The sequence below is a fragment of the Trachypithecus francoisi genome, unplaced genomic scaffold (genome assembly GCF_009764315.1).
Source record: "Trachypithecus francoisi isolate TF-2019V2 unplaced genomic scaffold, Tfra_2.0 Lachesis_group13, whole genome shotgun sequence".
In the NCBI taxonomy this organism is placed as follows: Eukaryota; Metazoa; Chordata; class Mammalia; order Primates; family Cercopithecidae; genus Trachypithecus; species Trachypithecus francoisi.
The window spans coordinates 43,561,800-43,585,515 of NW_022681458.1; the positions used below are offsets into that span (position 1 = coordinate 43,561,800).

The window sequence follows — 23,716 nt, forward strand, 5'->3', positions numbered from 1 at the left end:
TAAGTAATACACCTTTTACAGTTGTACCTCAATATCAGCAGAAGATTGGTTCCAGGCCTCCTCATTCACCGCTTGCAAATACCCCATTCACCCCTTGCAAATACCAAAATCCTTAGATGTTCAAGTCTCTTTCATAAAATAACATAGTGTTTGCATATAACTTTTATATGTCTTCCTGTATACCTTAAATTATCCCTAGACTACTTATAATACCCAATTAAATGTAAATGCTATGTAAATAATTGTACTGTATTTTTATTTGTGTTTAATTTTGTGTTGTTATTTTTATCGATTTTTTAAAGTATTTTTAATCCATTGTTGGTTGAATCCACAGACGCACAACCCCTAGATACAAAGGGCCAGCCATATTTATCCCTGCAGTTACTATTTCTAGCTCTCTCTCTTCATCTGTTTTTGTACATCCATATTTTGACCTGGCATCATTTTCCTTCAGCCTGAAGGATTTCCTTTAACATTTCTTATAATGTAAGTCTATTGGTGATGAATTCAGCTTTTGAAAAATTTTTTGTATAACCTTCATTTTTGAATAGGTATAGAATTCTAGAATTCATCTTTACTGGGTATAGAATTCTAGGATTACAGTTTTTGCTTCGTTTTCAATACCTTAAAGAAGTTACTCCACTGGCATCTCATTTGCATGGTAACAATAGGACATATGCTATCTTTCTTATTTTCTCTGTGCATGTCTTTTTTTACTGACTGCTTTTAAGATTACCTCATTATCACTACTTTTGAACTATTTGGTTATGATAGGCCTTGGTTGTTGCAATGGTTTGAAGGTGTCACCAAAACTCATGTGTTGGAAACTTAATTGGATTCCCAATGCCAGAGTGTTGGGAAGTGGGGACAAATAAGGGGTAATTGGGTCATGAGGGCTCCACCCTCATGAAGGGTGTTATCACTGGAGTCGGGTAGTTGTAGAGGAGGTGACTTTGTTCTAATAGCAAAACCTCCTTCATATGGGCTCTCTTGACCTTCCACCTTTTTCCCTTCTGGCATGGAATTACACTCAGCAGATGCCAAAGCCATGCTCTTGGACTTCTCAGCCTCCAGAACTGTAAACCAAATAAACTTATTTTCTTTGTAAATTACACAATCTGTGACATTCTATTACAGCAGCACAAAACAGACTAACTCACTTTTTTTTTTTTAAGACGGAGTCTCGCTCTGTCGCCCAGGCTGGAGTGCAGTGGCCAGATCTCAGCTCACTGCAAGCTCCGCCTCCCGGGTTCACACCATTCTCCTGCCTCAGCCTCCCAAGTAGCTGGGACTACAGGTGCCCGCCACCTCGCCCGGCTGGTTTTTTGTATTTTTTAGTAGAGACGGGGTTTCACCGTGTTAGCCAGGATGGTCTTGATCTTGTTACTTCGTGATCCGCCCATCTCGGCCTCCCAAAGTGCTGGGATTACAGGCTTGAGCCACCGCGCCCAGCCCAGACTAACTTGTTTTTCTCAAGTTTCTTGTCCTTGAAATTTTTGAGATTCTTTGATCTTGGCATTATAGTTTTCATTACAAAAGAGAATTTTTTTAGCCATTATTTCTTCAAATTTTCTTCTTTCCTGCTCTTCTCTCCAGTTTCATATATATTAGATTCTTGAAGCTATTTCACTATTCTCTGACACCCTGTTCATTGTTTAAATTCTCTTTTTATTTCTCCTTTTATAACCCTTTTACTGAGATAATTTACATACCATAAAATTCACTCTTTAAAATATACAATTAAATAGCTTTTAGTACATTCACAAATTATGTAAACAAACATCAGCATTATTTCTAATTCCAGAACGTTTTCATCACACCAATAAGAAAACTCATACCCATTAGCAGTCACTCCCAGACCCCCACAGCCACTGGCAATCATTAGTCTACTTTCTATCTCTATTGATTTGCCTATTCTGGATATTTTATAAAAATAGAACTGTACAATATGTGACCTTTGTGCCTGATTTCCTTCACTTAGCATAATGTTTTCAAGGTATACTCTTGTAGCATGTATCAGTACTTCATTTCTTTTTATTGTTGAGTAATCCAATGTATGAATATGTAATTTTTATTTATCCTTTCATCAGTTGATAGACATTTGGACTGTTTCTACTTTTGACTATTATAAATAATGCTGCCATGAACATTTGTGTACAAGCTTTTGTGTGGACATATATTTTCATTTCTCTTGGGTAGAAATCTAAGAGTAGAATTTCTGGGTCATATGGTAACTCCATGTTTTTTTAACCTTTTGAGGAAGTGCCAAGCTATTTTCCAAAGCAGCTGGACTATTTTACATTTCCACCAGCAGGGTAGGATGGTTCCAATTTCTCCACATCCTCGCTAACACTTGTTATTATCTGTCTTTTTCTTATTATAGCCAACCTATTTGGTGTGAAGTAATATCTAATTGTGGCTATGATTTATGCGATCTTAGTTGTTAATGATCTTTAGCATGTTTCTATGTGCTTATTTCCTGTTTGCATACCTTCTTGGAAGAAAAGTCTATTCCAATCCTTTGTCCAGTTTTTAAAAATTTGGTTTTCTTTTTAATAAGTAATAGTTCTTTATAAATTTTGGACACCAGTCTCTATCAGATATATGACCTGCAAACCTGTTCCGTGGTTTCTATTTTCACTTTCTTGGTAGTATCCTTTGGAGTATGAAAGTTTTTACTTTTAATGAGATTATTTAGAGTCAATGAACATATTAATATGCATCCAATCTCATTCTAGATTAAAGAGAAATAAGATTTTTGTAACTTAGAAGATTGGCAAAGATGAAAATAAGAAAAATTAAATTTATCATTAGCAAAGATTTGAGCACTCTCATAAACTCCTGGTGGGGTTTTAAATTGAACAAGTTTTCCAAAGACTATTTGGCAATGTATCTCAAAATCCCTAAAAACCAAAAACAAAACAAAACAAAAAATCTCTGTGTCCTTTGACCCAAGAATTCCACTTTTAGAAATGTATCCCAAAGAAAAAGTTGAACAACTTTGCAAAAATTAATTTTATTACTGGAACGTTTATATAACAAGATATTAGGTGAGTAAAGTCTAACAATAGGAGATTGGTTAAATATATTCTGGTAAGACATATAATAAGATACTATGTAATTATTATAAATGATCATTAAATTTTTTTTTATTTTTTAAAGACAAAGTCTTACTTTGTTTCCCAGGCTAGTCTCAATTCCTGGCCTCAAGTAATTCTCTCATTTTGCCTCTCAATAAATGATAATTTTCATCAAGTTTCACCACCTATTATGTCCACAGGGTCCAGATGTAACATAAATGAATGAAAAGACTCTTTAGAAAATTGGACAGCATATGCCCCTTTTGGAGAGGGCAGTTTCAATTAATTGATGCCAAGCAAGAAAGTATATGTGTGGTGGTTGTGAGGTGGGGAGTGGGAGGTGTCCTCTGTTGTTAGATTATCCAGTATTTTGAAACATGCAGGACATTGAATTGTACGTAACATTTTCTGAATTTCAAAAGCTGTCTATTGCTTAAACATTTTTTTAAAAAATGTTCAATGACCAAATAAAACACATCGTTTTTGGACTAGATTCAGTTCAAAGGCTTGGAACTCTAATGTAAATACACATTTATTGACATAGAAAGATATCCATAACATATTGTTAAAATTTTAAACACCCTGCTACAAACAGTTTATATAATATCTCAATTTTGTTAAAATAAAAGCATATTTACATGTATGTATAAACTCTAAACAGTGTCTAAACGGATATAAATCAAAATGTTAATAGTGGGTAATTTTGCTTTTCTGTTGTATATAGTTCTCTATTTTTGTATTTTTATATTGACCACTGATATTTTATATTCAGAAAATAAATGATACAGCTCTTTGTATCTGTAGTTATAAAGGTAAGAGTTAATAGTCTGGTTTAAAATGTTGAGAATAAATTTAAAATCAAAATCAGTAAGTATATAATCTTGCACATGAAATCAGACAGACCCGAGTTCAAAATCAGTTATTCCATTTATACCTCAGTGGCCTTGGGCTTTCTCACCTGTAAAATGCCAGTGATAATACCTGTCATCACCACCTCAGATCCCATTGGTGATGTAAAAATGAATAAATAAAAATAGAATTAACATCTAAAACACTACGTTCCTAGCATCACCAAATCTAAGTAGATAGAAGAGAGAAGGGGGCTTTTTCTACCACAGTTCAAGTCTAGAAAGGAGGCAGACGCTCCTCATAGAATGTAACAATGTCATGGAGGCATAATACACACACAAAAACATTGTTTGTTATTGCTATTCTATCTGGAGACAGTAACATCACAGGAGGCTAGGAGACTTTTCCCTTGCCACTGCTCCACTCCCAGAATCCAAAGCTCCTCCTTGCTCCACTTCTCACTCCTCATCTAGCAAGGACACCCAGTGGAATGAAGCAGAGTATGGCTGATGACCCACTACCAGCAGTAGCATCAGATAAGGCAGAATCCATGTTATGTTTTCGAGAAGTGTTGGGTAGGTCCTAAGTGTGAGTAGAGCTCTAGGACAAATAAAATAAACTAGGGAAGCTACTTCCAAGGATTGGATTTGACTCTGGAGTAAATAAATGTATAAATATCGTTTGAGCATTTGCCATCCTTTATCTTCTCTTCCCGCCTAACTGTATATCCAGTAAAGACATGGATTTACCAAATGGAATTCAAGTAGATGAAGAGGTACACTAGTAAAATCAACCAATCAGCTGATGTGAGGTGGGTTTTGTTTCTGTCTTTAGAACCTCTTTTTCACCACAAAGGGCTTAACAACTGCATTCCACTATTCCTCCTACCAGCAAGTTAAATACAATAGAGGGTAAAGAAATTTTTTCAGGTCATTGTAGTATCATTGGAAACTTGCCTTCAAATGACTTCAGGTACCTCCTCCTCGAGTGCCCAGTTTTAAACCCAGGGAATAATTTCATCATATCTGGTCCATGGAAATAGCAAATTCTTTAAGATATTTTTGATGTAGTAACCCATTTTCATTAGCTTTGCTTTTTCAATTTGCAATAAAAGAAAACAATAAGTGTTTTTATCATATCTTTACTCTTTCAGTAATGTGCAACATGAACGTAATAGTGTTAAGAAGTCAGAAATAACACAGAAGCTATAGGAGATGTTTATATTTGCAAAATTTCAACAATTATCTTCTCTAGGTTTCCCCAAATTAGCATATTTGTTAATCAAATTAATTAAGAAGCTTTTCAAAATAAAAGCAATGTTTTAAATAAATATATTCTTTCATAACCATAGAAAATCTAGTTCTGTTGGAGGTAACAAACATTACACTCAAGTACTTTATGAAGACATTAGGGTAAAAATTATCTAGATGCAATTATAAATGTACCCTAATTTGTCATTTCTTTTCGCACATATGCTTTTCTGTGTGTGTTAGGGTTATATCATAGATGTTTGGTAAATGGTTAGTTCTTCAATTATCACAAAGATATTATCTGACCCACAGAATTTATATCAGCTCAATGTGATGACATGATATTCTTTGAACAATATCTTTAAATTTAAATTTAGTACCCTAAATTACAACCAAATAAAGCCAAGACCTCTAAGCTGCCATATCTGTTACAGAAATGAGTGCTAGACTCTCCGTCTGGAAGAATGAGGCCTTCCTACAAATCCTGAAATTATACAACAATATTATTGTCACATCAAAATCCTAATTGCAACAGAGCTTTCAGTGTGTTTCAGAGTACCACACAGGTATGTATAAATTCACTTATGATCAGCTTTTCTAGTGAAATCGTATGCTTAGTAAATGACTACAGAAAACTTCCTAAAATTTGATTTTATTTAATAAATATTTTTTAAAGTTTTGTAACTGAAGAAATGACTTTGCTAATCTTTCCAGAAATTCTGATCATCTGTTTAATCTTTCATTCACTTTTATTTCTACCTGATTCTTAGGAATTTTTCTAATCTATATTTAATCTACCAAAACATCTATGCTTTGATAAATTTGGCTTCCTTCAATAATAAGCTATGCTATGATCACTAAATTAAATGTCAAAGGCAGAGAAGTAAAATTAAACACAGCAACAGGTTACAGTAAGTGCTCTTCAGAATTTCAGATGAACACAATTGTCCCAAAATGATCAAGGAATAATTCACTAAATGAATAATGCAACACGGAATACATTGTAACAGAATTTCTCTCTCTCTCTCTCTGCCACACATACACACATACACACACACACACACACACACACACACCCTCTTCCACAGGCATCCACACAGGGGTGCTGACACTTGTCTCAGAATTTAAAATACTGATACTAAAGGCTTTAATTTAGATAAATTAACTACACTAAACTACTGACATTGTGAAAATATCTATATCCAATACCCCATAGAGGACATCATTTTGTGAACTTCTAAAACATTTAAAGAAAGAAAACAAGAATGAGAAACCAGAGTCCTTGATAAGATGGGTGAACGTGTCAATAATGCCCAGTCACAGCTTCCCATTCTCCTCACTGCTTTCCTTCTCCTCTATGGCTTCCAGGCTGCGCTTGCTCTTGGCCTCAGCACTGCTGCTGGGGGCTTTACTCAGTCCACAGGACAAGCATGCCAGCTGGATCTGCTTCATGTTTTCTAAAGCTTCATTCTTGGCATTCTTCAACAGATCTCCTTGGCCCTACAAACAGAAAAAAATAGGCATGAAAGAAGACAGTTATGGGCCAGGAATGTGCTGAGTGACATCACTCTTTGTCCTTACTGCCCATTGCTGAATAAGGAAACAGACCCAGACCTGCAAGCTCACTTTTCCAGGGTTTAACGCAAGGTTCTTTTCTAACATTACTAAGTGACTTTGCTTGTTAAACCAAGTACCTCAACCTGAGCCTGACCAACTGGCTATGCGGTTGCTGGCAGTCTGTTGAGATTCTTGTTGTGAGGAACCCTCCTCTTTATGTGCTGAGGACATCAACTCTTCCATCACCATATGGTGTGAGACTCTGCACACTGCTGCAATACCTACCCCACCCAGATCCAGCATTCCTAGTCTCGGGAGAAAACAAGGAAAGAAGCTCTTCCTTAAAGAAGTGAAAATAAAATCTCCCCCTCTGTGTACAAGAGCTTACAAAGCAAAGTGTCTTCTGTAAAGTTACATACCCTTATGCTTGGTGAGCTGGTTTTTAATATACTGGGTCATCCTTGCAATTTGCCTGTTGTTAAATTATTAGTTACCCACATTACTTCTGCCTTTCCTGTCATCCTGAAGATGATGTTCCCACCTGGTAGATGGAGAAGAAGAGTCTCCAGAAGCTCAACATGTTAATCAAAGCAGAAAGGAAATGAAGACTGCAGGAACACATTAGCTGTCATTTACATCAGTGCCCAACAGAGCTCTTTTCCTGCTATTTTTATTTCTTATTTTACTTCACTGTTACAATGGTAAAGTGCATATGATGGTACTGGCCCAATGGCTGAAGGACTGAGTGTGGGGGAGCGGGGACAGGTGTCTATGGTGCATAGACAGAGGAGGAAGTGGCTTCTTCCTTCTCCTCTCCATTCTCACTGCAGTGCCTGAAAGTGTGACCTTGAAAGTAAAGGACAATATGGGAGGATGTGGGGTTATGACGATTGCTGGAGCATTATTCTACAAAGCAGAGGGTCAGAGAAAGGATAATTCACCTATTTTATGAAAGGCCATTCCATATTTTTAATTTGATAAATGTTTTTTCCTTAGGATGTATGAAGAAACTTGTATTTTACAAAAGCTTGGGATATTTTATTTCTCAAAACCTAAACGTGCACTTGCCAATTCTATCCTTTGTAAAAAAAATATATATATATAGCTAAATCCTTCTAATAGCAGCTTTTAATTATATGGGATGATGAAATAGTTGAGCTTTGCCTGATGTTTGTGTTAAAGCAGACTTCTTCTCAAGTACATCAATTATGGTATGGGATTTTGAAAGAAGGGTTGGAGGTGGATAGTTCTGCCTTCTCATGAGGAGAAATGAAGCTGAGCCTGATAAGGTTAATTGACTGGCCCAAGGTCACAGCTGGTTAATAGCAGAGCTGGGACTAAAGTTCAGGCCTTTGGCCTCCTGGATCAGTGCTCTATTCCCCACACCATGTTCACAATCTAGTCTGAGACGAAAGACTAGAGATTAGAGCCTAAAGACTCTGTCAGTGAGAGATATATTTTCTAAAGAAAAAACATTCACTACACCAGCAGACTTTGGGAAGTCTGTTCTTAACAGGTTAGACATCATGAATGAGTCTGCTCAACAAACCTGCACATTCTGCACATGTATCCCAGAATATAAAGTTAAAAAAAAATAAGTGAAGTCACATCCACTTTGAAAAGCGCAACTCTTCAGCAATAATAATAACAGACCAACATATGAAGCAATTGCTCAGTGTGGTCACTCTTTGTGCTTTATATATGTGCATTCAATCATTCATTACAACATCCCTATGAGATAGGTACTTCCATTATTCTCAATTTACTGATTAAAAAAACTGAGGCCCAGAGCACAATCACCCTTCCCAAAGTCATACAGTTGCTAAGTGGTAGAGCTGGAGCTTAAAGTCCAGCAGCTAGCTCCAGGGTCTGTGGTTTTAACCACTACCTGATAGGCATCTTTTAACAGCAAAGCAGGCACTCTCTGCAACGCACCCTAAAGACTCCTATTCATTGTTACCCATGGAAGCAATGCAGATAAAAGATAAGTATTGCCCATGTGACACAGCCTGACACAACTTAGAGATAGCATCCGGAATCAGAAGACAGGGCAGAGCGAGAACACACTGGCAGGGACGAGGGTCAGAGCATCTTCCACCAATTTTTATCTGGGCCATTTTCTCTTCCGCAAAAATGATGAAAATATCCTTCTGCCTTCCTCACAGTTCTAAGATTAAAGACAATATATTGAAGAGCTCTTTATGATTTAAATGATCATAAGTATAGGAATCACAATGCTACAAGGTGATTTGGAAAGTGGTTAACATTATCTGCTACTATATATAATAAGTATCTTGGTACTATCTATATTTTATTAAGAATTTGACTAATATTTAAAATGCATCTACTGGAGTCTGTTTTACAGAGATATGTATAATGTATATGTACTACTATTTTTACAAATGGAAAGATTCCTTTAAAAATAATCTATTAGTAATGAGATTATATCCTCCTTCATTTTCAGAGTATTACTTTTAAGTGTTTCCTTTTCATTTAGTTTTGAAAGTTTCATCAAGCATTTTAAAAGCATAGCAATAGAAAAACTGGCAACTTTCCTAATTGCAAGAGAACAGTGAAACATGCAAAAACATCATTTTATCCTACTAATGCATAAAGTTCTCACATCCCCTTTTCCCAAAACATTGCATGAAACATATTTTAATAATCCAGAATGTCATCTCATTGGTTCTATGAGGTGGCATCCAAATGCCAGACTGTGCCATTTCTGGTAAATAGAAGTCAGTCTCTGTAGAAAACAATGGCCAATGGGAGAAAACAGTTTGTACCAGTGCATAACTAACACAACTACATCATCTCCTGATAACCCTGCAGACAACACTTACTGGCTGTACCATACAGGCAGAAAAAAGTCATTAAACTATTAACTAATAAAAGAAGCAAAAATGAAAGGCTATGTTGTGAAGAGTGTACATTGAAACATTGATATAAACTTTTGTTTTGTCTTTTTTTGTGAAGGAGAAATAGCAGTCATCTTTCTGTTCTGTGGTTCAAGGAATCACAACCTGCATCTCTTCTTTGGGTCTTCCTAATCAAGGCACCAGAACCAGAAAAGTCACATTCTGGTGAAAATCGTAGAGAGGGCGAATTTGATTGTTAACAACCACCACCCTGGCATTTTCCTTTGGCATGCTGACTTTTTTCCCATTTTATATGCAGCAACTTTCCCTAATCATCTAGCAATCTCTTTCTCTCTACTCTATCACAAACACCCCCAAACTTCTCTTAACCAGCCAGCTTATACCAGATCTCCCTCTAAACATCTTTGTCCTGTATATCATTTCCTCCAAAATGTATTAGGTACAGCAGGTATCCCCAGCTCTGGGGCCATGGACTGATACCAGTCCCTGTGACCTGTGAGGAACCAGGCTGCACAGCAGGAGGTGAGCGGTGGGTGAGTGAGCATTACTGCCTGAGCTCCACCTCCTGTCACATCAGCGGAGACATTAGATTCTCATAGGAGTGTGAACCCTACTGTGAACTGCACCTGCAAGGGATCTAGGTTGTGTGTTCCTTATGAGAATCTAATCCCTGGTGATCTGAGGTTGATCCAGTTTCATCCCCAAACCATCCCCCGACACCCCCCATGGTATTCAGGTCAGCCAAGCCATGTAAAGGTATTTGTCTGTAGTATATGTTTAAAAAGTAATCTAACAAGTCATTCTTAAGAAAGTGTTTTAACCTTATTCTCCCTAAACAGAGGTCTTAGGGGAAGAAGAGGAACCCCGGGAGAATTCATTTTCTTTGGTGATATAGACATGGAAACACTTATTGTATACTAAAACAAGTTTAGGGTTGTTATGACATGAAATGCAGAATTAATGTATGAGTTGATCACTGAACACTCAACTTGAAAAAAAAATGTCAAGCTGCTGCCGGCATTTCTCTACTAGCAATCTCATGAGGTTTTGAAGTATCCTCTGGTACTGCGGATCCTTCAGGAAAAAAAAATGAGAAGGATGCTTTAACTCAAAAGAAAGTAAGGGTAATAGAGAGCAGCTCAGGTAGACTGATGCTGATGGGACAACAAGACTAACAGAAGTCCCAAGAGCAATGTCCACCATTTAGCCTCCACAGTGATTTGGCTTCTGAATGTAAGGCTCCACTGGCAGGTCCAACACATTTAGAAAGTGACATGGACTCATGCAAAGCCACAGAGATCATTATAGAAATTCTGAATTTAAAATGAGTGATGATTAGTGAATATTTAAAAAACAAACACTAAGCATTCCTTATTAAATCTTTCCAGCTGCATTAACTTATAATTAAAATACATTATCTAGAAATCAGGAAATAACTGATGCAATTTAGATTGCAAATTGGTCTGCCGTGCACTGCTGTGGTGATATATCTCCACAATTTTGATTACTACTACTAAATTTACTATTGACAAGAAATATTGTCACAACACTAAACAGCAGCTAACATTTACTGAACATTTAATATACTAAACATAAACCAATTCGCACACATCTCATTATATCCTAACCATAAAATAGGGTAGAATTCTACATGTAAATTATCTTTTAGTTATATATCTTATAACCCATCAAAAGATGTTTAGGACTTCCATTTTTACCAAGAAATGCAGTCCTCCCCCCACCACCACTGAAAATGGTTTTGGCTACAAATCTGGCAGAATTATTCACAAAAGACAACCATGGCTCCTTCACACCCATTTTTCCCATGAACCGCACTGTCCCTTGTGATATTAGTACACAAAAGAGTAGGAGAACATCATAACTAGTGTTCTCATTACGTGTAAAGGAAATGAGTGGGTTGTTTCAGAGCACAACACAAATATTTAAAGCAGCTAATTGGGACTCTGGGAATAGTAAAACCCTCACATATACAAAACTACACACATAAACAAATGCAGCCCTGTCCACAGGTCAACTCATGTGGGTATTTCTGAGCCCACACTCATCAGCAGACTGAGTTTTCTGATATTCTTTTATCCATGGGAGAATCCATACCCACAGTGGAATCACCCTTGGACAGTGCTGCAGTAGAAACCAGTCACGAACATCATAGTGGGATGAGTAGTTCTTTATTTGGTCCACTGGTGGACCATACTGTGGAGGGCTATGCACAACTGCCATCTTACTAACTCAAAAACCATCCTTTGGGACTCTATCATTTAAGAAGTTTAATCCTTTGCTCTGAAGAGGTAAAAACAACTGCTACAATGTCCTCCATTTGAGAAATTAAAACAACAGATCAAAAATGTTTTGATGTCATGTCAGACTTTTTTTTTTTTTTTGATGTTACACTCTTGGTATGTTACACTGTTTGGAATACTGGGTGAAGTTATTAAAGATGGCCTGGAATTCTTGCTCTTTAGAATGAAAGCCTATCTGTGTAGGAAATATATACAAGATGTTAACAAGAGTTAAAAGGCACAAAGGTGTAGCTATTAGGAAATTGCATATAAAATACCTTAATTTTGCACAAAAATAGAAGGGTCCATTGCACTAAGTCATCAATGTTCAGATTTATTGTCTTGCAACACCTCAGCAACCAAATATTTCAACTGCATTCTACTTGCTATTTAAAAAGTTAAATTTTTACTCCATGAATACTCAAGAAATATGGATGGATAGTCGTAGAGTAGTTCTGTTTTAACAGTCTTGGCTGAATGAAGCTTTATCTGTTATTCTTTTGAAACTCTAAACCCAAAACAAATGAATCTCTGCTTTTCAAATCTTTATTATATAATGCAATAAAAATAATCTGTATAGGAATGTGAAGAGAATTACACTGGACATGCTCACCTGAGACACTGGATTTTGTAACTGTATATAAAGTTCATTTTTTAATTAGTTATGTAAAAGATGTATTTTAGGATTGGTCATGAACTCTGATTAATTTGAATACCTCTGAAAACTATGGAAACTGAATATAAATACATCTTTTTAGTTCCTGAGAATCTAATTCTCAAGAAAAAATAATTTATAAAGTATAGAAGACACTTTAAAGAAAAGTTAAGAATAATTTAATGCCAAAGAGTCCACAGAAAATTGTAAAATGTAGCAGATGACATGTTTAATAAGGCATATGAAAGGCTCGAAAATTTTTGAAATCATACCCTGTTAAAATTCAACATAATGAAAATTAAATTTGAAAGTTAAATTTGAAAGATCTTCTTTTCCCACATTTCTTTCTCAAATAACACCTGCATTGTTACAATAGCTTTCTTATCAAGCTTTCTTTGTTACAATAGCTTTATTTATCAAGAAATGTAGACTAACTTGAATGTTGAAGAAATGAAGGACCCCAGTTACTTCAAAATAGTAATGACTGCATTTTAAGCAGAAAACCCTTGTATTAGCCATGTTTCTAAAAATAGTTTTAATATAAGGAGGCAATTTTTATGTCCTTGTATATATAGAATTCTACATATAAGTGAAGTCTTTCAACATTATTTAAACACTACTCACTAATAATGATATAATAAAAAAACTATTAATAATCCAGGGGCAACAATGCTGGCAACAGGTCCTGTTACTGGTGGAAGACATCTGTACCACTCAATAAAACCCACTGCATTGAGATTCCATCTCTATTAAAAGTACAAAAATTAGCTGGGTGTGTTGGCGGGCACCTGTAACCCCAGCTACTCAGGAGGCTGAGGCAGGAGAATTGCTTGAACCCGGGAGGCGGAGGTTGCATTGAGCCAAGATCACGCCACTGCCCTCCAGCCTGGGTGACAGAACATGACTCCGTCTCGGAAAAAAAAAAAAAAGTACGAAATTTAATGTTTCAAATTCCCATTTATTGTCCCTGTTATACCTTGTTCAAAGCTATGTATATGTGAACTGAAATATACCCATCTCTTCCCTGTACTTTGGGAACAATGGTGGTCTCTCTTAGCTATTAATGAGGACTTGCACCTTAGTTTTCATTTCATTCACTTATCCAGCAAACAAATATTTGTTAAACACTTACTATATACCAGACTTTGGCCTGTGGTTCTCAACCTATCAAAACTAACCCTTTGAAACAAATATTTGGTGAGGTTTCCTTTATTACCCTAAACTTAAATTCATAGATAATATAACCTATTTATATCTTATTAAAATAAAGTAGATATGACACCCTAGCTATAATATAAAGGAGAAAAATGGAATGGTCATTTAAAATAAAATAACATGTATTACCATATGTGAATGGTCAGGCAGGCACACCAGAAACCTGAAGTAGGCAGATGCCTCTACTTAATATGAATGCAATTAGATATGAAAGAGAAATAAGATCAGATGCCATTCCACACAAAAAATACATATTTATAGAAAAATGATAATGCAAATGTACAGATAGACACTAGTATGAAAACAAATAATGGCAATAGAATAGATGTATTTGCATAGAATAAAAGTAGGAAAGAAATAACCTCAATTAAGGTAGGCATAACATGCCAAGACAAATACAAACCTTCACTGTGGAAAGAAAAAGCTGATAATCCCATAAATGAGGAAGTAAATAATGTCCATACACCACATCAAAACTGCCGAACCTGTTTTTTTTTTTTTTTTTTTTGAGACTGAGTTTTGCTGTTGTTGCCCAGGCTGGAGTGCAGTGGTGCAATCTTGGCTCACAGCAACCTCCACCTCCCAGGTTCAAGCAATTCTCTTGCCTCAGCCTCCCGAGTAGCTGGGATTACAGATACGGGCCACCACACCCAGCTAATTTTGTATTTTTAGTAGAGAAGGAGTTTCTCCATATTGGTCAGGCTGGTCTCAAACTCCCGACATCAGGTGATCCACCCGCCTCGTCCTCCCAAAGTGCTGGGATTACAGGCGTGAGCCACCATGCCCAGCAAAACTGCCAACTCTTTAAAAGTACTTCAAAGGCCATTTTTCTTGTGATTGAAAATATCAGCTGATACTTTGTGGGACCCAGGCGGATGCCTGCCATGGATTATCAATAATAAAAAATAAAGCATCAAGTTATCTCTTCCCACTTTGTTCCAATATTACTGTGTAGCAATTATACCATCAAGTGGACAAAGTACCCAAGGTGAGTAAATTATTCAATAGTTTGGAAACAATGTCTTTATTTCATTTAGACTTACCTCTCAATAACTACCTTTTACACAAGTACTGGTCTTCAAACAACTTCTTGTAAAAAATAATAGTAATTAATTAATATCATACACTAAAGTATTCTGATTTGTATTTTAGCGGGTGATATGGTTTGGTTCTGTGTCCCCAACCAAATCTCATGTTGAATTGTAAACCCTAGTGTTCCGGGAAGGGATTTGGTGGGAGGTGAATGAATCATGGGGGCAGATTTTCCCCTTGTTGTTCTTGTGATAGTGAGTTCTCAGGAGATCTGGTTGTTTGCAAGTGTGCAGCACTTCCCCTTAGCTGTTGCTCTTTCCTGCCACCATGTGAAGTGTGCCTGCTTCCCTTTTGCCTTATGCCATGACTGTAAGTTCACTGAGGCCTCACCAGGCATGCCTCCTGTACAGCGTGGAGGACTGAGTCAATAAAACCTCTTTTCCTTATAAATTACCCAGTCTCAGGTAGCTCTTTATAGCAGTATGACAACGGACTAATATAGAGGGTTTACTCAGGCAGGAATTATTGGAAATCTTGCAGGACACAGGGCAATTTTTCATTATGTTGTACTGTCCTGCCCAGAGCATGACATCAAATATTCCTGTCTGTTTCCACTAAATGGCAGAAGAATCCTCCCAATCACCTCCACAATTTTCCAGAACACACCCTAGGGGGCAGTACTGGTGATTCACTGAGAATCACCAGGCTGGACTCTGCGGAGTACAAAAGTGAGCACAGACATCATCTCTGCCCCTACAGAACCCAAGTTTAGTGTGGGATACAGGTATATATAAAATAACCACAAAAATAAAGTTATATCTAACCTTAAATTATGCTAAGTACTTGAGGGAAAAGAATGTATTGCTGTGAGGACTAGGAGATTAGACAAGTCTTCCCACAGAAAGTAACAAGAGAGCTATGATTTGCAAGATGAGCAGACATCTTCATTTATTTCTTGGCATCTTATGATCAGTGAAATGCAGTACAAGGATTTTTTTGATGCTTGTCTGGAGGAGAGGCAAGAATCCTCCTCCAGTCTTACAGATACAGATATATATGGTATGGGAGAGTGTTCTGGAAGGTTACCGCCTTTATGGCACGGCACCAAATTGCCTAATACATTCCATTTTTCCTTACGTTTTCTCTATTTAGGATTTATTTTGTTTCCTTGACATTTATACTGAAAGAAACACTGAAAGTGGAAAACAATGAAGTGTCATTTAGTGACAGTATCATTGAGTTCTGTTAAATAACAGTTCTTGGTAACTATTTCAAATTTCTGAGCTATTCAAAAGACTGCTTTTATAACTTTACAGGTGAATAAATGGACCCAAGAAACAACAACAACAACAAAAAAACATTGCCCAGGTTCACACAAGAAATAAGTGTGAAGCAAATAACTAATAATGCTGGTTTCCCAGGCCAAGAGTTGTTTTTCTTAATCACTATATTGTTTATTTTTTTTTTGTGTTTTTTGTTTAAGTACATTACATGATATGGTGCACATATCATCAAATAGATCTTAGAAATGCAGAAAAGAAAAATTAGCTTAAGACTCCTTTGGTTTACAAAAGAATTTCTTGATAGAACTTCACGAATGTCCCAGACATAAATACTATCCTTGCACTGATATTTTGATTTCTAGCTTTTGTCTTCAGTGTGGGTACAGGGTTTGGAGGCATTTAGTAATTTTAATCTGAGTCAGATTTTCAGTAAACTGAAATACAAAAGCAATGATAGAGGATTCACGAGTGGGAGAAATGCTGGAAAAAATGACTGGTTTTCACTTCAAAGGTATCATCATAAGCCCTGACGGATCAGAGCCAAAAAGAACATTATTAAAGAATCATACTCATGACAGGCATCCACTGAACATTTTGAAAGATGCTACTAATGTGAGGCCTCATCAGTCCATTCTCAGGGCCCCTGTACCGGTTTCTCCTTGCAGCACCCATGAGCCCCCACAAGCCTTCCACATAAGCTGGCTGCCCAAGATGGCAGAACACACAAGCTGAGGAGTGGAACCCCAGGAGTGATGAAGAAATAAATCTGATTCTAAGGATTCCTCATTTCTCTCGCAGAATAACAATCTAGACTAGAGACTTTGAGTCGTAACCGTATCGCCATTCTTATAAGTGAATTTGCAGCATGAGCTCCACTCTTACTGTACCTGGGCTCAAATCCTGGCTCCAAGACTTACTAGCTTTTTGACCTTGGGCAAGATTACTGGGTGCCTCAGTTTCCTCATCCATAAACTGGCTATAATAATTGTACTCACCTCATAGATATTTTGTGAGATTAAGAGAGATAATATATCTAAATTCTTTAGAACAATGCTTGCCATATGTGGAAAACTCTAACGACGGTTAGCAATTAATATTCTATTATATAAACAGAAATAACAATGTTGTAGATAAGTCCACTGTCCTTTGCATTGTAAAAATGTGAGGAAACAAAAACACCTTGAAACTTAAAAAGACAAGTTGACAAAGTGGAGAGAATAAAAGGCGACGGAATAAAAGCCAGGATTGCATGACTCATTAGTCCAATAAATGACAATTGCATTAATGTGGGAACTTTCCTTGGGGAAATCCAAAAGGCATCATCCTCCCCTCTCAAAAGCTTATTTTCTTATTCATAATTTAGAGACTACAACATTGTTCAGTGTCAAACACCAGAGCGTTGCTCCTATTGGAACAAAAAATGTAAAACAGCTGTTTCATTTAAGCCAGCGGAGAAAGTAAAAATGAACTGAAATCATTTGTCACCAAAAGAAATTAATGCCAAACATTATCTTTTGTGACAGACCTGTTTTATTTCTGAAGATCCCATAAGATAGGTTCCTACGGGGGTGCTCTGTTTAAGAAGCCATCTGTCTGCTTTGGGCAAATGACTGCAAGCCTAATCCACTTACAGAAAATGTCAACAAAATTGCTTCAACACCAGTGAGCTGAATAATAGAAAACCCCAAGCTAAACTTTAAAAATATGATTCAACTGCAGGAAGCCTTATGAATTTAGGTTTGTGTGATGATACTGGTATTCTAAGAATTTTCTTGCAGTCATTTTGATAAAAGAACCATTCAATAAAATAATAGCAGTCACTGCTTGCTGATTCCCCTGCTCTCTGCTCTTTCCTTCCCATCACTGTGACCATCTCCCTCTATGTCAACAGAACTAACAGGATAGGACAGAAGATTAATGTCAATCTTTAGCAAGGTGATGAAGGTAATTAATTGCATTTCAAATGAGATTTAGTAATAGATCGTCATTAGCACAATAAACAAACACTGTTTAAAAGTTCCAATATCTCAAATTAACTTTCCATGGATAATAAACGACCCTGAGATCTGAATTCATACTACTGTCATGAGTGTCATAAGCTGAATGCAGAAGGAGCTTCTACAGAACTCTCTACCTGACCAATTTATCCTGTTCCCATTTCAAAAAAGATCATTTATAACAGCTGGAAAGACAGAGGATGGCCCAAACCCCACAGAAAAGGCTATCAAGATAGTTACAAATATTAGTAGAATACTTTTTAAATACATCCTGGTATTTGGTTAGTAAGGTTTCACTCTAAAAAGTTACTGTGAAATTGTTGCTCAAATTATTGGTTACTTGATCCGTCCAAAAAGTAATTCTGCAAACATGACAGAACAAAAGTGCAGACACAATAACAACAGTATACCATACAGTGAACTGATCACAAAAACGGCTTCAACTGCTTCATCACCTCCACAGTGCTGGATTTTAGCAAGTAAATGGTTTTTCATGGCATCTGTCCCTTGTTACACAACTCTAGGGGCACAATTCACCCTGCCTTCTACGTGCATGGCATTCCCTATAGCCCAATGACAGTTGTATTACATCTGGTCTAGATATGTCCTTTTACCAAGGACATTTATTCTTTATTCTCTGCAAAATCATAATGCTTTTTAAAAGGCTGAAATTGTCCTCTTTGAGAGTGAATCATGGCATGCGTATGGCTGGCCCATCCAGTAGCCTTGTAGCCACCCTTCTATGCTGACATGAGTTCCAGGTTCAGTGTTAGCTGAAGTGGCCAGTTATTAGCAAGATATTTCTAAAGGGGCAATTTCTTCCACCCTCAACCCAATGAGTCAGGTTTTAATGAATGAGGCTAAGGCAGCTATCAAATAAAACATGCTAGTTCTTAGTTAAATCAAGGATGTGGCCAACTCGGCTTCCTCCACAATGACTGGTTTGTAGATTTGGTCATTAATGAGATATTCACTCTCGGTGCCCCAGATTCAGCAAAGCATTCATTTAAACACCAGATTAATGTTACTGCAAGGAAAGTCAAGACCTATTTTCTCTAATCTGAGACTGGCTCCAATTTCAGATCTCCGACTCAGGCCGTCTACACCACCAGACTACTAGTTATGCTTTTTTCTCTAACTTTTTATATTACTCAAAGATTTTTCAACCCTACACAAAAATTGAATGAGTAGCATCCATATTTCTCAGTTTTTCAGATTGTGTCGTGTTGGCTTGATCAACTTATCTATCCCCATCTGTCTAACAATGTATACCTCACCCTAAATACCTCAGTGTGCAGATCATGAAAATGAGGACATTCTACATAACTACAATACTCTTATTAACCCCAAAGAAATTAACATTCATTCAGTAATTGCATCTGATATACAGTACATATTAAATTTGCCCAGTTGTCCCAAAACATCTTATTACTTTTTTAAAAAATCCAGAATCCAATCACACATTACTAGCACCTTTGAAAATAGCAACTCAGTTACGTGAAGTTAGAGTAAAAGCTTGAGTGAGGGAGAGTGTATTGGCAAACGGAACAGCAAATTCACAGCAGTAAATACCACTCACTCAGAAGACAAACATTTCCACAGCTTCACTCCTGTCGACTTTATGGAATATGCACCATTAAATCATCACATACACTTGTCAAAACATTTCTTCTAAATGTCAAATACCATCACTCTTACATTCTTATTTTTAAATCAACTTTATAAGTATATATGCCTGGAAAAAATTCACCATACATTCACCAAACCCATTCAACTTTGTGAGTGTCATGATAAGGCCTCCCTAATCCTTCCTATCCAGATTTCTTCTCAGAATATCTTACTGTGAAAATCAAACTATCAGCATCTGGTGGGAGAGGACATTCATATTCAATTCCTTAATATGTCAGTAGTTGAGATTTCTTAGAACTTTGAATTGTGGACCCCCCAAAAAAACACATTTTTAAAGAAACTTTAAATTATCACCATGTAGGGAAACCAGAGGTTTATTTGACAGCCTTATGCAACGCTGTCCATGTCCACAGATCTCTGCTAAAGAAAATAGCCCCAGGCTGACCCTGAGTTGGAATGGCCCTGCTCTGCAATGTTGGAACCAACCTCCCCATCCAAAACTGGTTGGACCAAGGATTCACACATGGGCCAAGTGCAGCCTATCAGTAGCTGACCAGTGACCTATGAGATGTCCTGATGTCAAGCAGTAATGACAGTAATTAGATAAAGCAATTGGATTAACTCTTTCTGAGACTGAAACTGAAAAATTCTAAGTCTTAGTTGTGAACAGAATGAAGCGCTAGAAAATACAGAGAGGAAAGAGAGCAGCAGAGCTGAGCCCCTGTAAGGACACAGCACTAAAGTGAAAATTTACAATTCTTGCTCTGAAGGCAAGGAAAGGGGAAATGCAAAAGGAAAAGATAACACAGTCCTCTAAAGCCTGCTTCAAATGTGAAGGATCTTCTAGCCTGAGATTCCATGAGCTGTCCATTCTGTGGCTCCTCTTCTTCCTAGGAGATGTGTTCCCTGCATTGTCACATGCAGTCCCACTTCAAGAAGCCTGAATGAGTCCTGTTTTATTTTAAATGAGAAGTGACAGGCCTGCTACAATTTTAACCACACCATTTGATTGCTTGAAAACCAAGGCAAAATAGAGTTTAAACCATGTCCTGGCTAAGGCTTTCAAGCTTCGTGTAGAGAAAACCAGCATCAGTTAAAAGGATAGAAAGAATTGGGGTTATGGCTGACGTCTGCAGTGGGAAGAATGATTAATAAGTTATGAATTGACTTTGTGACTTTGGAAATGTCCCTAACTCCTGTGGGCAGCAGTTTCCTTTTCTCCAAAACATGGGGATTTGATGAGACGTTCTTTTTTTTTTTTTTTTTTTTTTTTGAGACGGAGTCTTGCTCTGCCGCCCAGGCTGGAGTGACCTCATATGCTAAAAGTCTATTGTTTATTAACTAGGGATCAGGTTAAAATTGCTATGTTAAAATTCATCACCTAATTGCTTAAAATAATACAGACTGTCTAGTGAAAGATAAAAAAGCAATTAAAGTGCTATGATAGTGGAATAGCAGGGTTCTGTGGGAATCCATGCAGGGATACCTAACTCTGTTGAAGATAGGAGGCAGGAGAAGGGGAGGTGTCCGTGAAGGCATCCTGAAGACTCCGTACCTGAGCAAACACCTGAAGCACAGGTAACAGTGCCCCATGCAGTGTGAAAACAACAGGATGGGGGCTCCCAGGGAGCAGGGATACAAGCAGGGTTACACACTTTCAAGGAAGAAGGGACAGTCCATGTGACCACGCAGCACGAAAGCATCCCTGGTGCCACTGAGGAAATGGAGAAAGTTCCATGTGGCTGGAGTAGTGCATGGAAGAGGAAGGCAATGAGAGACGAAGCTGGAGAGGAAGGAGGGGAGCTGAGAAGGCAGGCCACAAAGAGCTTCAGAAGAGAAGTTAAGAGGAGCTGTGGGAAGCCGTGGAAGGGCTTAAAGAAGGAAGAATGGTCATGACCAGCTTTACATTCAAAAAGATCACTCCAGCTGCTGGGCTATGGGGTGGGACAAGGAAAGAGGAGAAATGACTTTTCACTAACTCAGGTGATAAATGAACATAATCTAAGGTGACAGCTATGGGAATGGAGGTTTCCTAGGGAGGTATTTAGGAGGTCGACCCAACAGTGCTTGCTAACCAATTAGAGGTGGAGGGTTAGGGAAAGGATCAAGGATAACCCCCAGGATTTAGGCTTGGATAACTCTGAGTTGTCATTTATTCATTCAAGTAGGAATTCCAGAGGTGTCACTGAGGGTAAGCAGGACATATGGACAAAGAAGCACAGTTTGAGAAATGCCGACATTGCTGTGGCTGAGTGACCTCCCAGGTACAATGCCTGGGAGGTAATTTGGTGTATAAATTTTGTGGGAGGATGAGCAGGGAACATCTAGAGATAAAGAGTGACACCTGGGCCAAAAATACACACTTGAGATTTGACAGCATGGTGAAGATAATCAAAACCCTTTGCATGAACAGCGTCCCCCAGGGACACAAGGTGGAGTGAGAAGATAGTCTAAGCTAGAACCCTAAGAAATACCAGCATTTAACAGAATAGTGGAGGAAGGGGAATCTGCAAAGGATTCTGGGAAGAAAGAGCCAGAGATGTAGGAAGAAGACAGAAGGGGATGGTGTCCCAGAAATCAAGGGAAGCAGTGTTGCAAGAAGTGGGGAGTCAGCCTGGGAAACATCACAATATTCTATCTCTACAAAAAATAAAATTAGCAGGGTGTGGTGGCATGTGCGTGTAGTCCCAGTCACTTGGGAGACTGAAGCAGGAGGATTGCTTGAGACCAGGAGGTCGAGGCTGCAGTGAGCCATGATCATGCCACCACATTCCAGTCTGGGTGACAGAGAAGACCCTGTCTCAAAAAAAAAAAAAAAAAAGTAGGGAGTGATTAGCCATGTAGAATGTTCCCAACTAGTCAAAAAAGATAAAAACTGAAAAAGTGTCCATGAGATTTTGTGACAAGGAGGTTATTGGTGACCTTGGCGAGAATGATTTAATGGAGTGTTGGGGAAGAAGAAAGATTAAAGTTGGCTAAGAAGTGAGTGGGAGGTAAGGAAGTGGATTCAGCAAGTATAAACAACCCTGATAAGAAGTTTGACTATGTAGGCCAGGGGAAAGAAAGAGGAAGGAGATGAGCAGGAGGAGGGTTGAAAGTCCTTTAGCAAAGCCCTTTTATATACATATTGTTGATGAAAAAAGCCAGTTAAACTCTGTAAAATATTTGAAGAGAGTTATTCTGAGCCAAATGTGAAGACCATGACCTGTGACACAGTCTCAGGAGGTCCTGAGAACATGTGGCTAAGGAGGTTGGGTTACAGCTTGATATTTTACATTTTAGGGAGACATAAGACATCAATCAGTACATGTAAGGCATCCACTGGTTTGGTAGGGAAAGGCAGGACAGCTCAAAGCCGGAGACTTACAGGTCATAGGTGGATTCAAAGATTTTCTGATTGGCAATTGGTTGGAATTAAGTTATTATCTAAAAATCTGGAATCAATAGAAAGGAGTGTCTGGGCAAAGATAAGGGGTGTTGAAGACCAACGTTCTTATTATGTACATGAAGTCTTACAGGTGGCCATCCTTAGAGGCAATAGATGGCAAATGCTTCCTATTCATACCTTTAAAAGGTACCAGACTCTCAGCTAAACCCTTCAGGATCAGAAAAAGACCTGGAAAGGGAAGGGGCTTCTCTAAAGAATGTAAATTTTCCCCACAAGACAGCTTTGCAGGGCCATTGTAAAATATGTCAAAGAAATATATTTTGGGGTAAAATACTTGATTTCTTTCAGGGCCTGCTATCTGTCATGTGATGCTATACTGGAGTCAGGTTGGAATTTGGTATCTTATTGCTACAGTCTACTTTGTCTTAAGATCTCTGTTTTAATTTTAAGGCTGATCAGTTCAGCCTGAATTCCCAAGGGAGGAGAGTATAATGCAGCATGTCCAATCCCCTTTTACCATTGAAACTGCCTTTGCAAAATTATGACTGAGACAGTGAAAGAGGTCCAACCTAAATGACTCCATCTTGCCTCTAACCTCCAAG

At 37.7% G+C, this 23,716-nt stretch overlaps 1 protein-coding gene across 1 annotated transcript in view; it reads right to left on the reverse strand.

Moving 5' to 3' along the window:
• Positions 1–3,577: 3,577 nt before the first annotated feature.
• The window catches only part of PLCL1 (phospholipase C like 1 (inactive)), a 358,935-nt gene continuing 338,796 nt past the window's right edge, over positions 3,578–23,716 (reverse strand). Inside the window, exon 6 of the mRNA XM_033230742.1 lies at positions 3,578–6,679. Coding sequence (XP_033086633.1) covers positions 6,497–6,679 — 183 coding nt within the window. The 3' untranslated portion in view covers positions 3,578–6,496. The remainder of the gene's footprint in view (positions 6,680–23,716) is intronic.